General features: G+C 48.2%; 1 protein-coding gene across 1 annotated transcript in view; it reads left to right on the plus strand.

Moving 5' to 3' along the window:
- LOC132587316 (uncharacterized) overlaps positions 1-15,910 on the plus strand; it is a 34,851-nt gene that overhangs the window by 16,746 nt on the left and 2,195 nt on the right. Inside the window, exons 3-5 of the mRNA XM_060259594.1 lie at positions 7,165-7,315; positions 9,237-9,443; positions 13,510-13,699. Of these exons, the coding sequence (XP_060115577.1) occupies positions 7,165-7,315; positions 9,237-9,443; positions 13,510-13,699 (548 nt within the window). The remainder of the gene's footprint in view (positions 1-7,164; positions 7,316-9,236; positions 9,444-13,509; positions 13,700-15,910) is intronic.

Below are 15,910 nucleotides of genomic sequence, written 5' to 3' on the forward strand. Positions count from 1 at the left end.
CACCCACCTCACAGGGTGTCTGTTATGGGGGAGGAAGGTAAAGGAGATTGTGAGCCACTCTGAGTCTCTGAGATTCGGAATGGGGGGGGGCAGGATATAAATCCAATTTCTTCTTCTCCTCCTGTTAAGCAAGTTTGGCCACCCCTGGTATAGTCCTTAAGAGTGGCAGACTCTAATCTGGAAAAACCGGGTTTGATTCCCCACTCCTCTGCCTGTAACCAGCTGGGTACCCTTGGGTTGGGTCACAAGTTCTCTCCAGAGCAGTTCTCAGTCAGAGTTCTCTCACAGGGTGTCTGTTGTGGGGAGAGGAAGGGAAGGAGATTGGAGGCCTCTCTGAGACTCCGAGTGAAGGGCGGGGTATAAATCCAATTCTCCTCCTCCTCGTCCTCCTCCATTTGTATCTTGCCTTGAAAACCTCACAGTAAATCTGCTGTGACTTGATGGCAACAAATAGAAAAAGTACGTCATTTATACCTGTAATGCTGAGTCGTTTGAGGCACGAACCACGTTGGGAAATGCCTACATTTTACCAGGGAGAAATTTCAGCAAAAGGGGACACAGGAGAGCACAAACCTAGGGGACTTTGGGTTCGTTTCTCAGGCAGGAGAAAAGAAACGGAAACAGAGGCAGACAGGAGAGTCCGAGAGATCACGGCCCAGCTTTCTTCTGGGAGGGCAGACAATGAGACACTTTAGGGGCGGGACACACACCTGCTTCACTTCCTCCCCGCTTGCCCTCCCCCCCATGTTGCGATTACAGGCGCCAGATGACGTCCAGCGGTTGCTAAGAGGCCGTGCCTTTCAGAAACGCAAACTGGGCTGAGCTACCGGAGGGCAGGAGTTGGTAGGTGACTCCCAAATCCACAGAGCTCCCTGGATGTTCACTTGCACCTTCCAGAAACCTGGGCAAAGAAAAGGGGGATTTTATTACTTCTCTTCTGGCCTCATTTTCACGCACTGGATCCTGATTTTGCTTAGGCCTCTGGAACTGGGGCAGGGTTGCCAGGTCAGACTCAGGAAATATCTAGGGACTTTGGGGGTGGAGCCAGGAGACTTTGGGGGTGGAGCCAGGAGCAAGGTTGTGACAAGCACGACTGAAGTCCGAAGGGAGTCCTGGCCATCGCTTTTAAAGGGACCGCACCCCTTTTAAACGCCTTCTCTCAATTTGGAAATAATGAAAGATAGGAGCGCCTTCTTTTGAGGCTCAAAGAATTGGACCTCCCTGGTCCAATCTTTTTGAAACTTGGGGGTTGTTTTGAGGAGAGGCGCCAGATGCTATGCTGCAAATTTGGTGCCTCTCCCTCCAAAAACAGCCCCCAGAGCCCCAGATACCCACAGATCAATTCTGCATTATACCCTATGGGAATCAGTCTCCCCTTCTTTCTGATGACCCTGAAGGGCGGGGTAGGGCCTCCAAACCGGGGGATCCCCTGCTCCCACTTGGGGATTGGCAATCCTGAGAGAGCTTTCACGAAGTCCCCCTCAGCAGTCCTATTGTTGCACGTTCAAGAAAATATATTCAATTCCAGGTATATATATATTTTCTGTGAGACTCACTTCATACTGTATCCATTTCCTTTGATTGTCCAGGAAGAAGGCAAATAAATCACTTTGAGCACACTCTTTGTTTGGTTCTCTTTCTACTGTGAAATAAGAAATCTCGGGCCAGGGAAATAATAATAATAAAAAAGGAGGGGGGAGGGGGTTCCCAAAGATTACAGCGTCAGCTTGGGAAGTTGTCCTCCAGCGTGACCGAAGAGAGGGTCTGAGAGCAGAGGCGAACGACAGGTTGGAAAGAAAGCAAAGAATCGTGGGAGTCCCTGAGAGAGGGAGAGACAGAAAGGCGACAGAGATAAATAGGTGTAGGATGAGATCAATAGGGAGGCTTTACCCCTTGATCACGCACATATAGAACTGCCTTAGCCTGGGTTGCCACGGTGGTCTAAAGCAGGGCTTTTGGGGTAGAAAAAGTCCAGCAGGAACTCATTTGCATATTGCACATCCTCTGGCACCAAGCCAGCCAGAACTGCGTTCCTGTGCGTTCCTGCTCAAAAAAAAGCCCTGGTCTAGTAATAGAACAAAGTCTGAGTCCAGTGGCACCTTTAAGAGAAACAAAGTTTTATTCCAGGCGCTTTCACAGGCACGCACCCTTCCTCAGATACATAGAAGTGGAATATAACCATTCAGACTTATAGAAAGAAGCTGAACAGCAAATTAACACGGAACGTGATGAATACATTTAAAGATATGCAGAGACAAAACAGGAATAACACGTTAAGTATATCGGGTCATATAGGCCTTATCCTGAGTCAGACGTTCAAGGTCAGTCTGGTCTGCTCTTGTTTGGTGCAGAGGTCGGAGTATCAGACAAAAAGACTTGGGTTCGAATCCCTGTTCCACCATAGAAGCTTGCTGGGTGGCCTTGGGACGATCACACATAGTCAGCTTAACCGACTTCACTCATGGGGTGATCCCTAAGAGGGATTAACACCCTTTGGAGTCTATTAGCTCCCACAATATTAGAAAGGTGTAACCCAAGGGTGTCAAACATGCAGCCCAGGGGACGGATCAGGACCCCAGTGGGTTCCTATCAGGCCCGCAAGCAAGTCCGCTTTCTTCTCCCTCTCTCTTGCTTCCTTCTATGTCACAGCTTGCTTTGCCAGGCTTGCTCAATTGCACAGGAGCTACAGAGCAAAGCCCCTTTTCCTTCAATTGGTTGTGGCTCCACCCCCTCCTCGTCCCCTGGGGAGGGAAAGAGAGAGAGCTTCCTTTGCCCGGTTCCCTCGATCACACAGGAGAGATACAACATTTTTAATTGTGTTTGTCTGTGTCCCTTATAAAGTTTACACCTCAGCTACTTTTACGACACACACGGCATGGCCCGACAAGGTCTCATTTATGTCAGATCTGGCCCTCTTAACATGTGAGTTTAACATCCCTGGTAACTGGTGCTTTTTTGGCAGAGAAAACCCAGCAGGAGCTCATTTGCATATTAGGCCACACCCCTTGGCCTGGGAGCACATGGCTGCTGCATGGCGGGTTGGGCCCAGCCGGAGCCCTGACCAGCCCAGGCGGAGCTCTGCTCCTATGTGCTCCGGCAGAAAAAAAAAAGAGCCCTGGAGGCAACTGTGTTTAGGACTGGACCGTCAGCACACTATTGTGACGCTTGGGAGTTATGAAGGAACAGAACAGAGGGAAACTCATCCTAATTCCATTGATTTATTTCACTCCATTTCTACCCTGCCTACCCACCTCCCAGATGGGGACCCAGTGCGGCTCACATAGTCCTCCCCTCCTCCTTTTTATCGACAGAACAACTCGGTGAGGATGAGAGTGTGTGCTTGGCCCAAGGTCACCCAGCGAGCTTCCATGACCAAGTAAGGATCTGGGTGGGGCTGTGGCTCAGTGGAAGAGCCTCTGCTTGGCTTGCTGAAGGTCCCACGTTCAGTCCCCAGAATCTCCGGTGAAAAGGACTAGGCAGTCAGCGATGTCAAAGACCTCAGCCTGAGACCCTGGAAAGCGGCTGTCAGTCTGAGTGGGCAAGACTGACCTTGAAGGACCAAGGGTTGGATTCAGCATAAGGCAGCTTCATCTGTATCCTGTGTTCATCTGAACCTGGGTCGTCCAGATCCAGGTCTGACACCCTAACCGTTAACACCACATCAACTCAATTCCACATTCCAAAAAGTTGAAGGGGACGCTTCTTTTCCCATTGCACAGTTTTCACAGTGTGACCAAATCATGTTGCTAACTGATCAACCGTCCTGCGCCCAATGCTATTAAGAGCAGTTTGAAGTATAGATGCTAGCACGGGGGGGGGGGGGCAAACTGTGGCTTGGGAGCCACACGTGGCTCTTTCAAGCATATTTGGTGGCTCTCGAAGCCCCCGCTGCCCCATCGGTTAGCTCGGAGAAGGTATTTCTCTCTTTAAATGCATTCTCCAAGCCAAGCCAGACGGTGGCTTGGAGAATGCATTTAAAATTGCTTTCTTTCCACCCCTCCCTTTCCCATCTATTTTCCTTCCTTCCTTCCTTCAAATGTCTGACATTAATAGTTTCTGGCTCTCCAACATCTGATGTTTATTCTACATGGTTCTTATGTTAAGCAAGTTTGGCCACCCCCTGGGCAAGCACATGGTCACCTTTATTGGCTTGCGCTGTCAAGATTCACTGGCTGATTTCGGCCCATCAGCCTGCAAGTTCAAAAGCCAAAGCAAAGACTGATAATTAACTGCATTGCCTAGAAGTGCTAGATTTGGCCCCCGGACTGAAACCTTGCATTCACACTTATTAGAAAACGAAACATCTAACGCTAGGACCCACTCAGTGCTCCCGCATTATTCAGTGCTCGCCTCTGTGCTTTAAGGAATCACAGGTCTCTGGAAACGTGCTGCCCACAGAATCTTAGGCTAAGAGAGAAATTAAGAAGGGCAACGGAGAAGTAGGAACCGCAGCAAGACACCAATAAAACATCTTAGAAGGGAAGAGATTTCTCTTTTTTAAAAGAAAAGCCCTGCGAACGAAACGATGACTCTGCAGTGCCACCTGGTGGCATCTACTGGCATCTGCTATGCCACCCTGTTGGAATGGCTCCCGTTTTGCTAACTTAACACAAGCAAGAACTTAATGGGTGTTTTTACATTCAGTTTGATCCAGAGTTTTAGAGTCTTCAAATTGCCTGCCACTGTTCCGCTTTAATTATTTTCCTTTTACGTTTAAGCATTTCAATTTGGTGGTGGTGGTGGGGGTGTCTCTGATCAGAGGGCAGCTGGAATTCCAGCGCTTAGTTAAATGTATACACTGCAAAAACAATGCAAATTTAAATCACTAGATGAGGCAAGCAATGATATGTAAAAATTTCAAGTGCTGTCAGTTCTCATGCAAATTACTGCACCTTGTGGTGGCTTTTGGAGGAGTCTTTTAAAACGCAGGAAAACTTTTACAATACAAGTTTGAAACGCCCGTAGAGAAAAGACCGGATCAAAACTAGTCTCGAGAAAAACGCTTTTGTGGCAGCGTCGAAACCCATCTCAATGAAACAAATGTAAATGCCTCGGGAAGCAACAATGCGAAACAATTATGAGACTGTTATGTAATGCAAACAGTGAGTTTACAATGCGGAGATAGAAAGTCGCAAACTGCCAGTGTAAAAACACCCAACAGCTCTGCACAAACGGGGGGATGCAGGAGCAATGGTGTTTTGGCCAGGTGCGCTGCCTGCCCAGATTTAGATCCAGGTGGGCAACCGTGCTGGTCTGAAGCAGTTGAACAAAGCAGAAGTCAAGTGGCACCTTTAAGACCAATTAAGTTTTATTCAGAACGTAAGCTTTTGTGTGCTAAAAACACACTTCTTCAGACGAGGGGATCGGATTTGTTAGTCTTAAAGGTGCTACGGGGCTCCTTACTATTTTGCAGCAACAGATCAACATGGCTAACTCCTCTGGACCTAAGAGGTAGGTTAGGGTGAGAGAATGTGGCGGGCCCAAGGTCACGCAGTGGGCTTCTATGGCACGAGTGGGGATTCAAACCCGGGTCTCCCAGATCCTCGTCTGGCACTTTTAACCACTACTTCACACTGGCTATCTATTTTGGAGCTCCAAATTATCTGGTTGTGTTTCCAATGTGGAACCGATGCCTTCAGAAATCTCCACCTCATGGTGCACAACACTTAAAAGAGCTAGAACTTCTGGCTGCCAGACAATCTTAGGTTCTCCTGGCTATTCTACACACGCAATACCACACAATAATTATTAATTATTCTTATTGGTGTGTATGTATCTTCCCCTGTGACTGGTGCGCCACCCTGAGCAATAACAAAAACACTGCAAAAAAAAGTTGGGATATTATGTACAGTCCTGATTCTATTTATGTGGTGCTAGCACATGTTAAGAACAGAAGCCATGTTGGATCAGGCCAATGGCCCATCCAGTCCAACACTCTGTGTCACATAAGAACATCAGAGAAGCCCTGTTGGATCAGCCCAATGGCCCATCCAGTCCAACACTCTGTGTCACATAAGAACATCAGAGAAGCGATGTTGGATCAGGCCAGTGGCCCATCCAGTCCAACACTCTGTGTCACAGAAGAACATAAGAGAAGCCATGTTGGATCAGGCCACTGGCCCATCCAGTCCAACACTCTTTCACAGAAGAACATAAGAGAAGCCATGTTGGATCAGGCCAATGGCCCATCCAGTCCAACACTCTGTGTCACATAAGAACAGAAGAGAAGCGATGTTGGATCAGGCCAATGGCCCATCCAGTCCAACACTCTGTGTCACATAAGAACATAAGAGAAGCCATGTTGGATCAGGCCAGTGGCCCATCCAGTCCAACACTCTGTGTCACATAAGAACATAAGAGAAGACATGTTGGATCAGGCCAATGGCCCATCCAGTCCAACACTCTGTGTCACATAAGAACATAAGAGAAGCCATGTTGGATCAGGCCAATGACCCATCCAGTCCAACACTCTGTGTCACACAGTGACCAAAAAAAAAAAAATGCCATCCGGAGGTCCATCGGTGGGGCCAAGCCCTACCACTGTGCCCCCTCCCCACAAGCACCAAGAATACAGAGCATCACTTGCCCCAGACAGAGAGTTCCATCAATAAGCTGTGGCTAATAGCCACTGATGGACCTCTGCTCCATATGTTTATCCAATCCCCTCTTGAAGTTGTCTATGCTTGTAGCCACCATATCCTGTGGCAGTGAGTTCCATGTGTTAATCACCCTTTGGGTGAAGGACTTCTTTTTATCAGTTCTAACCTGACTGCTCAGCAATTTCATTAAATGCCCATGAGTTCTCGTATTCTGAGAAAGGGAGAAAAGTTCTTCTTTTTCTACCTTCTCTGTCCCACGCATAATCTTGTAAACCTCTATCATGTCACCCGTCAGTTGACGTTTCTCCAAGCTAAAGAGCCCCAGGCGTTCACATTGGCAAGGCATTGTACTCAACAAGTTTTGGTGCAGTCAACTGTATTATCACATCAAAGTGGCTATGAATATAAAAATGTAAAATTAATATAAACGTTGGATCACAATACACAACTTTTGCTCACCTGGCAGAGTTTGGTTGCTCTCGCTTTGGGGCTAGCCCTCCAGTCTTTTCAGAACATCTGTGACCCTGCTCCATTTTCTTTCCTCCTTCTTTGGGTTCGGCTATAGGAGGAACTGCGAAGACTGGCTGGGAGAAAAGGGACCATTCCAAGATGGCCACGACAGCCGGAAGCCCAGTGGCAGCTCCGGATGAAGTTTCTCGAGCGAGCCAAGAGTTACATCGGCGTGCCCTATGCCAAGAAGTACCATCTGCCTGGCAGTAAGGAGCATTTCCTTCAGCTGGTTTAAATCCCTACCTTGCAAGGTTGTTGTGTGAAGCTGAAAAGGAGAAGGGAAGAAACATCTATGCCACTGTGGGCTCCTTGGAGGAACAATGAGACAGAAGTGTAATAATACATAAAATAGCTACTAAAACAGTTGATGGGTCAGGAATTTTAATTTTCAGTTTTGGGGGAGGGGGGGAACAGGCCTCATTTTGGCAAGGAGCTCACAGAAGCGAAGCTCTGGAACCTCAAAACCTACAGTTTGGTGTAGTGGTTAAGTGTGCAGACTCTTATCTGGGAGAACCGGGTTTGATTCCCCACTCCTCCACTTGCACCTGCTGGAATGGCCTTGGGTCAGCCATAGCTCTGGCAGAGGTTGTCCTTGAAAGAGCAGCTGCTGGGAGAGCCCTCTCCAGCCCCACCCACCTCACAGGGTGTCTGTTGTGGGGGAGGAAGGGAAAGGAGATTGTGAGCCGCTCTGAGACTCTTTGGAGTGGAGGGTGGGATATAAATCCAATATCTTCTTCTTCATCTTCTTAACCCCCCCCCCCCCCTAATTAGAATAATAGAATCAAAGAGTTGGAAGGGACTTCCAGGGTCATCTAGTCCAACCCCCTGCACAATGCAGGAGAACCCACAAATACCTACCCCCAAATTCACAGGATCTTCATCTCTGTCAGATGACCATCTAGCCTCTGTTTAAAAACCTCCAAGGAAGGAGAACCCACCACCTCCCGAGGAAGCCTGTTCCACTGAGGAATCGCTCTAACGGTCAGGAAGTTCTTCCTAATGTTGAGCCGGAAACTCTTTTGATTTAATTTCAACCCATTGGTTCTGGTCCTACCTTCCAGGGCCACAGAAAACATATGAACACATGAAGCTGCCTTATACTGAATCAGACCCTTGGTCCATCAAAGTCAGTATTGTCTTCTCAGACTGGCAGCGGCTCTCCAGGGTCTCAAGCGGAGGTTTTTCACACCTATTTGCCTGGACCCTTTTTAGTTGGAGATGCCGGGGATTGAACCTGGGACCTTCTGCTTCCCAAGCAGATGTTCTACCACTGAGCCACCGTCCCTCCCCACAATTCCACACCATCCTCTGTACGACAGCCCTTCAAGGACTTGCTTCTGGGCTCCATTGTTTAAGCCCCCTGTGAGAATTTTGCTGAACTCTAGTATTTTCCCCCACAAAAAAGGGGGGAAATAACCAAAACACATAAGGCAGACTGATAGAAATCTTCCACATGCCACTGTGGCCACATAGCACAGAATAGTTTAAAAAGTATGATGGCAGTAAGGTTTTATGATGACAATTCTAGTTCAAGAAGCATTTAAAGGTAGATGCCGAGCTGATATCCTTTAGCACACCTTCCGGTGATGTCAGGGGGTGTGTGGCATATGCAAATGAGTTGCATTAATGAGCTCCTGCACCTCTTTTTCTAACACCATGACCCCTGAGGGGAAATGGCTAGGGAGGGATTGTGGTGGAAAGATTCAATTGAGGTTTGTAAAATTATGGGCAGGGTGGAGAGATGGGATGGTGGGGAATCTGTTTTGTTTTATTTTATTATAATCCACGGCTCTCAAAAGCAACTGGTTGACAGACAGGTTCCGAACGAATAGAAAAGAGCACTGCTTCATAGGACAGCCCAGTGAGGTTACAACTAAAGAATACGGTCGAAGCCACAAGCTGAGGGCTGCTGGCATGACCTTGAGTCAGTCATAAGTTCTTTCAGAGCTGTTCTCTCCAGTTTCTGTCAGAACTCCCTCAGCTCCACCTACCTCACAGGGTGTCTGTTGTGGGGAGGGAAAGGAGATTGTGAGCCGCTCTGAGACTCCTTCGGGTAGTGAAGGGCGGGGTATAAATCCAATCTCCTCCTCCTCTTCTTACTGATGCTCACTTTGCTTCGCTCTGCAGCTCCAGAGTCTGAATCTCTGCTCTTCCTGGATTGTTGTGGCCTTATCCGGAGAGTGGTACAGGACTTAATGGAAGACTTTGGCTTCTATATCGGTCCGGGAAACCAAGCATACCAATATGACACCCTTCCCATTACACTCCCCAGCGAGGAACACCTGAAGCCCGGGGACCTCGTCTTCATTTCAGGAACTTACTTTGATCCACAACGTAAATGTTTGCCAAACCTTCCCCCCCCCCCCCCAATCTGCTCATTGACCCACCTCTTTCGGCAGAGTCTCCTTCCTCTTCCCCTTTATCCATTTATGCACATCTATATTTTAATGTTCTTTTTTATGCTTTTGCATCCTTTTATTCGGTGGGCTTTTTTTTAATGGACTGGGATTTAATGGATTGTTACTTTTAATGATTGTATGTTTTTATGCTTTTCATCTTGCTTAATTTCGTGACCCACCTCAAACAGGCCAATAAACAAAACAAATCAGTCGTGGGGGCTGTAATAAGTTCGGGGTCAGTCCCTAACTCCACTGAAGTTAATGTAATCATTTATTACCAAACCAACACAGCGTTCTCCTAGCTTCCCTGAATGCTGTCTGAATCCTACTGCCCACGGCTCCTCCCTCCCAGCCAGCAGGGATCCTCTGGAAATTCCCATCCTCTATTTTTCTGTAAGGATGCGTCTCCACCTTAAGGACTGCCTTCTCCCATATGAACCTACCTATACAGTCTGGTCATTTTCAGATGCCCTTCTTTGGTTGCCCCCCGCCCTCTGAGGCTAGAGGGGTGGTGGTGACCCGAGAAGGGACTTTCTCAGCGGTGGCACCAAAACTTTGGGACTCCCACCTACATAAGAACATAAGAGAAGCCATGTTGAATCAGGCCAGTGGCCCATCCAGTCCAGCACTCTGTGTCACACAGTGACCAAACCCCAGGTGTAATCAGAAGGTCCACCAGTGGGGCCAGAACTCCAGAAGCCCTCCCACATTGCCCTCCAGGCACTAAGAATACAAAGCATCACTGTCCCAGATGTAAGAGCATAAGAGAAGCCATGTTAGATCAGGCCAGTGGCCCATCCAGTCCAACACTCTGTGTCACACAGTGACCAAACCCCAGGTGTAATCAGAAGGTCCACCAGTGGGGCCAGGACTCCAGAAGCCCTCCCACATTGCCCTCCAGGCACTAAGAATACAAAGCATCACTGTCCCAGACGTAAGAACATAAGAGAAGCCATGTTAGATCAGGCCAATGGCCCATCCAGTCCAACACTCTGTGTCACACAGTGGCCAAAAAACCCTGGTGCCATCAGGAGGTCCATCAGTGGGGCCAGGACACTAGAAGCCCTCCCATTCTTGCCTCCCCCCCCCCAAGCACCAAGAATACAGAGCATCCCTGCCCCAGACAGAGTGCTCCTTCCATCTATACCTTCTGGCTAACAGACACTGATGGATCTCTGTTCCATAGAAGAACATAAGAGAAGCCATATTGGATCAGGCCAATGGCCCATCCAGTCCAACACTCTGTGTCACACAGTGGCCAAACCCCAGGTGTCATCAGAAGGTTCACCAGTGGGGCCAGAACTCCAGAAGCCCTCCCACATTGCCCTCCAGGCACTAAGAATACAAAGCATCACTGTCCCAGACGTAAGAACATAAGAGAAGCCATGTTAGATCAGGCCAATGGCCCATCCAGTCCAACACTCTGTGTCACACAGTGGCCAAAAAACCCTGGTGCCATCAGGAGGTCCATCAGTGGGGCCAGGACACTAGAAGCCCTCCCATTCTTGCCTCCCCCCCCCAAGCACCAAGAATACAGAGCATCCCTGCCCCAGACAGAGAGTTCCAACAATACGCTGTGGCTAATAGCCGCTGATGGACCTCTGCTCCATATGTTTATGTTTATCACCTGAGGGAGATTCATCTGTCTCTCTCTATCAGGGTCTTTTGCCAGTGGGTGAAGACCTTTTGTTAATTTCATTTGTAAAGTAGTCTATGTGACGAATCTATGTAACGATCACCAGACCTCCGTCCTGGTCCTCACATTGTTTGTGTATGTGTTTTTGCTAATCGTTTTATCACTTTAAATTGTTTCAGAGGGTAGCCACGCTGCTCTGCAGTCCAGCAATTAGATTCGAGTCCGGGAGCTCTTCTTGTTGGTCTCTGAGGTGCCACTGGCATCAAAGATGATAATTCAAAATGTATTTTTAATTGTTCAAAAGTTTTGGTGTTTTTCGTGTTCATCATCTTGGAGACCTCCCTCAGGTAGAATGGTGATATAAAAATGTTTTCAGTAAACAAATAAATACATCAATTTAAACAATCGCTATGGGGCCCACAGACCCACAAATACGCAGCGCGATTGGTTTCTCACCCCCCCCCCCATCCAAGAAAAGAATCTCATATCATAAAAACATAGGAAGAGTTCTGCTGGATCAGATCAATGGCCCATCTGGTCCAGCCTCCTGTCTCACACGGTGGCCAACCAGTTCCTCTGAGGGGCCAACAACTAGGCAGAGACGCTGAGGCCTTCATAAGAACATCACAAGAGCCCTGCTAGATCAGAGCAGTGGTCCATCTAGTCCAGCTTCCTGTCTCACACAATGGCCAGCCAGTTCCTCAGGAGGGTCAGCAACAGGGCAGAGAGGCCTTCATAAAAACATCAGAGGAGCCCTGCTGGGTCAGACCAGTGATCCATCTAGTCCAGCCTCCCATCTCACTCTAGGCTTCCCAATCCCCAGGTCCCAGCGGGGGATCCCCTGGTTTTACAGGCTTCCCCCCTCCCCCAGCCAGCTGGCCGGCGGGGGAAGCTCCACCCCACAGCCATTATGCACCTCCAGGAACGATTCCCATAGGGAATGATGGGGAATTGATCCGCGGGTGTCAGGGGCTCTAGGGGGACTGTTTTTTGAGGTAGAGGTGCCAAATTTTCTGTATAGCATCTAGTGCCTCTCCCCAAAACACCTCCCAAGTTTCAAAAGGATTGGACCAGGGGGTCCAATTCTATGAGCCCCAAAAGAAGGTGCCCCTATCCTTCATTATTTTCTATGGAAGGAAGGCATTCTAAAAGGTGTGCTGTCCCTTTAAATGTGATGGCCAGAACTCCCTCGGAGTTCAATTATGCTTGTCACACCCTTGCTCCTGGCTCCGCCCCCAATGTCTCCTGGCTCCACCCCCAAAGTCTCCTGGCTCCACCCCCAAAATCTCCAGATATTTCTTGAATTGGACTTGGCAACCCTATCTCACACAGGGGCCAACCAATTCCCCTGAAGGGCTAACAACCGAATGTAGATGCCAAATAGGGATGCCAAGTCCAATTCAAGAAATATCTGGGGACTTTGGGGGTGGAGCCAGGAGACATTGGGGGTGGGGTCAGAAGCAAGGTTGTGACAAGCACAATTGAACTCCAAGGGAGTGCTGGCCATCACATTTAAAGGGACTGAACACCTTTTAAATGCCTTCCCTCCATAGGAAATAATGAAGGATAGGGGCACCTTCTTTTGGGGCATATAGAATTGGACCCCCCGGTCCAATCTTTTTGAAACTTGGAGGGTATTTTGAGAAGAGTCACCAGATGCTACGCCGCAAATTTGGGGCCTCTACCTCAAAAAACAGCACCCCCAGAGCCCCAGATACTCGTGGATCCATTCTCCATTATTTCCTATGGGAATACCTCTCCATAGGGAATAATAAAGTTCCCAGCAGATATCCCCCCCCCCGCCCGCTTTCTGATGATCCTGAAGCAGGGGGAGGGCCTCCAAACCAGGGATCAGCAACCCTAATGCCAAAGCCTTCCCCTGATGTTGCCTCCTGGCACTGGGATTCAGAGGTTTACTGCCTCTGAATGTGGAGCTTCCTCTCAGCCACCCTGGCTAGTAGTCACTGATAGACCTCTCCTCCATGAATCAGTCTAATCCCTTTTTTAAAGCTGTTGGTTCCTGTGGCCATCGCAACATCCTCCGGCAGCAAATCCCACAATTTCATCACTCTCTGCGTAAAGTAGTATTTCCTTTTGTCCGTCCTGAACCTACCGCCCATGAACTTCTCTAGATGCCCTCAAGTTCTAGCATTTTGGGAGAGAGAGAAAAGTTTATCCTTGACAACTCTCTCCATTCCATACCTAATTTTATAACCCTCTCTCATGTCCCCCCCAATTTGTCTTTTTTTCCTAAATGGGAAAGTCCCAGACTCTTCAACATCTCCTCCTAGGGAAGGAGCTCAATCCCCTCGTCAACTTGGTTGCCCTCCTCGGTACTTTCCCCAGCATTCTTTCTTCATTGCAGGGACGCGGCAAGCCCATGACATCGTCCACGTGGAAATCTGGCTGGGAGAAGAAGAACGCAGCCTCGGAGCCAGGTGGAAAACGGGCAAAGTGCAGATCTTCGATTCCTACCAGTTTGTCTCAAAGACCTATGGGGACATAAAGTACCACTTCAAGTCGATTGAAACGTGGCTGCAAGGAACCTGTGTCAGGCAAGTGCTGTGGAACGAGGGATTCTCAATAAGATGTCCTTTTACCAGGGTTGTTTTTTTTTGTAGCAGGAACTCCTTTGCATATTGGGCCCTCCTGATGTAACCAATCCTCCAAGAGCTTACAGGGCTCTTCGTACAGGGCCTACTGTAAACTCCAGGAAGAGTGTGATGTAATATACAAAGAAGTTCCTGCTACAAAAAAAGCCCTACCTTTTACAATCCCCTGGGTGCCATCCCGCAAGAGTGATATCCCACACAAGCACAACGCCACAGCCGATCTCAAGATCATCCTTCCAGAGCCTGCAAAAACCTCTGTGCAGGTGTTCCCAAAAGGCAAAAGAAGATCTTAATTTCTCCCCCAGTTTGTAGGTTCCAGATTAACTGGCATTCCAAATGCCCCTTGAGTGTAGGAAAGCCAGCATGTCAGGAACAAGGACTGTAGCCTGCCATGCTAGATTTCTACCTGTAGGGAACCCCCCCCCCCCTTTTTTTTTAAATGAAAGCACTCTGTCGTGTGAATCCCCCATCTGGAATCTACAGTTCTGCAATCCAGTCAAAAGTTAAGTGCTGGGCTGAGATTGGGAGGCCAAGAACATAAGAGAAGCCATGTTGGATCAGGCCAGTGGCCCATCCAGTCCAACACTCTGTGTCACAGAAGAACATAAGAGAAGCCATGCTGGATAAGGCCAATGGCTCATCCAATCCAACACTCTGTGTCACATAAGAACATAAGAGAAGCCATGTTGGATCAGGCCAATGGCCCATCCAGTCCAACACTCTGTGTCACAGAAGAACACAAGAGAAGCCATGTTGGATCAGGCCAATGGCCCATCCAGTCCAATACTCTGTATCACACAGTGGCCAAAAAAATCAGGTGCCATCAGGAGGTTCACCAGTGGGGCCAGGACACTACAAGCCCTCCCACTGTGCCCATCCCCCAAGCACCAAGAATACAGAGCATCCCTGCTCCAAGATATGACCAAAAAGTACTGCTCTGTCTAAGCTGAGTTAGTGTGAGCTAGCTCACAGTTTTTTAGCCTCTGGCTCACCCATTTTTCTCTTAGCTCAGGAAAGATGACCCCAGAGCAAACTAATTGATTCACTAGCTCACTAGCTCACAACTTTAGTGCCAGGAGTTCATGAAACAGAATTTTTGCTCACAAGACTCCACAGATTCTGTTGAAGGCAGGGCTTTGCAAAGGAAGGGGTGGGTGTTCCGTCAAATTCCATGGGACGCAATCTATCGAGTTTGTTGTTATTCTGCCATTCCACCAAGGAGCTCGGGCTGGTTTGCCTGGTTCCTCCTGCCCCCATTTTATCCTCACAACAACCCTGTGAGGTAAGGAAAAGCCAAGAAGGAATGGCTGGCCTCAGACACCCAATGAGATGAATGGCAGAGTGAGGATTCGAACCCAGCCCAATACTCTAACCATTACACTGCATTGCACTTGCAATTATAGGGCACTTTTTTTTTTTATAACAATGGCCATTTGGCTAGCCATATTGTTTGTGTCTGAGTCTGTTTGGGCCACACTCTGGATTCATCACAATTACAGGCTATATTTAATTTCTAATCGCTACTACTCTGCTCCAAAAATCCTCATTTTGTTTTTGCTGAGCTTTGTGCAAATCAAACCTTGTATTCTTTATTTTCCCATCATTATCTGTCCCCTCGCATCAAATTTCCTCTCCCTCAAACATGCGTATTCTTCATCCTGATTAGTGTCTCGATACATGCCCATTATATATTTTATAGATATTATTGGAAATGACATCCATTCTACACGTCGATACAGCATAAATTGTCTCTAGAAGCCGAACAGCACGCGCGAGCACAAACGCCCCGATAAAACCAAGAGCGAAACACGGAGAACTGAAACGATTAATAACAAGAAAAACAGAAAGGCAAAAGAATTAAAAAGTGGAGGACATTCACTCATGCCTAGACACGTTACGATGGGTTTTCAAGGCAAGAGATTAAAAGAGATGGTTTGCCATGGCCTGTATCTGTGTAGCAACCTTGGACTTCCTTGGTGGTCTCCCATCCAGGTGCTAACTACCACCAATCCTGTTTAAAACACGATGTTAGATTTATATCCCGCCCATCATTCTGAATTTCAGAGTCTCAGAGCGGCTTACAATCCCTTTATCTTCTTTCCCCACAACAAACACCCTGTGAGGCAGGTGGGGCTGAGAGAGCTCTGACAGAAG

The sequence above is a fragment of the Heteronotia binoei genome, chromosome 18, assembly GCF_032191835.1.
Source record: "Heteronotia binoei isolate CCM8104 ecotype False Entrance Well chromosome 18, APGP_CSIRO_Hbin_v1, whole genome shotgun sequence".
Classification (NCBI taxonomy): Eukaryota; Metazoa; Chordata; class Lepidosauria; order Squamata; family Gekkonidae; genus Heteronotia; species Heteronotia binoei.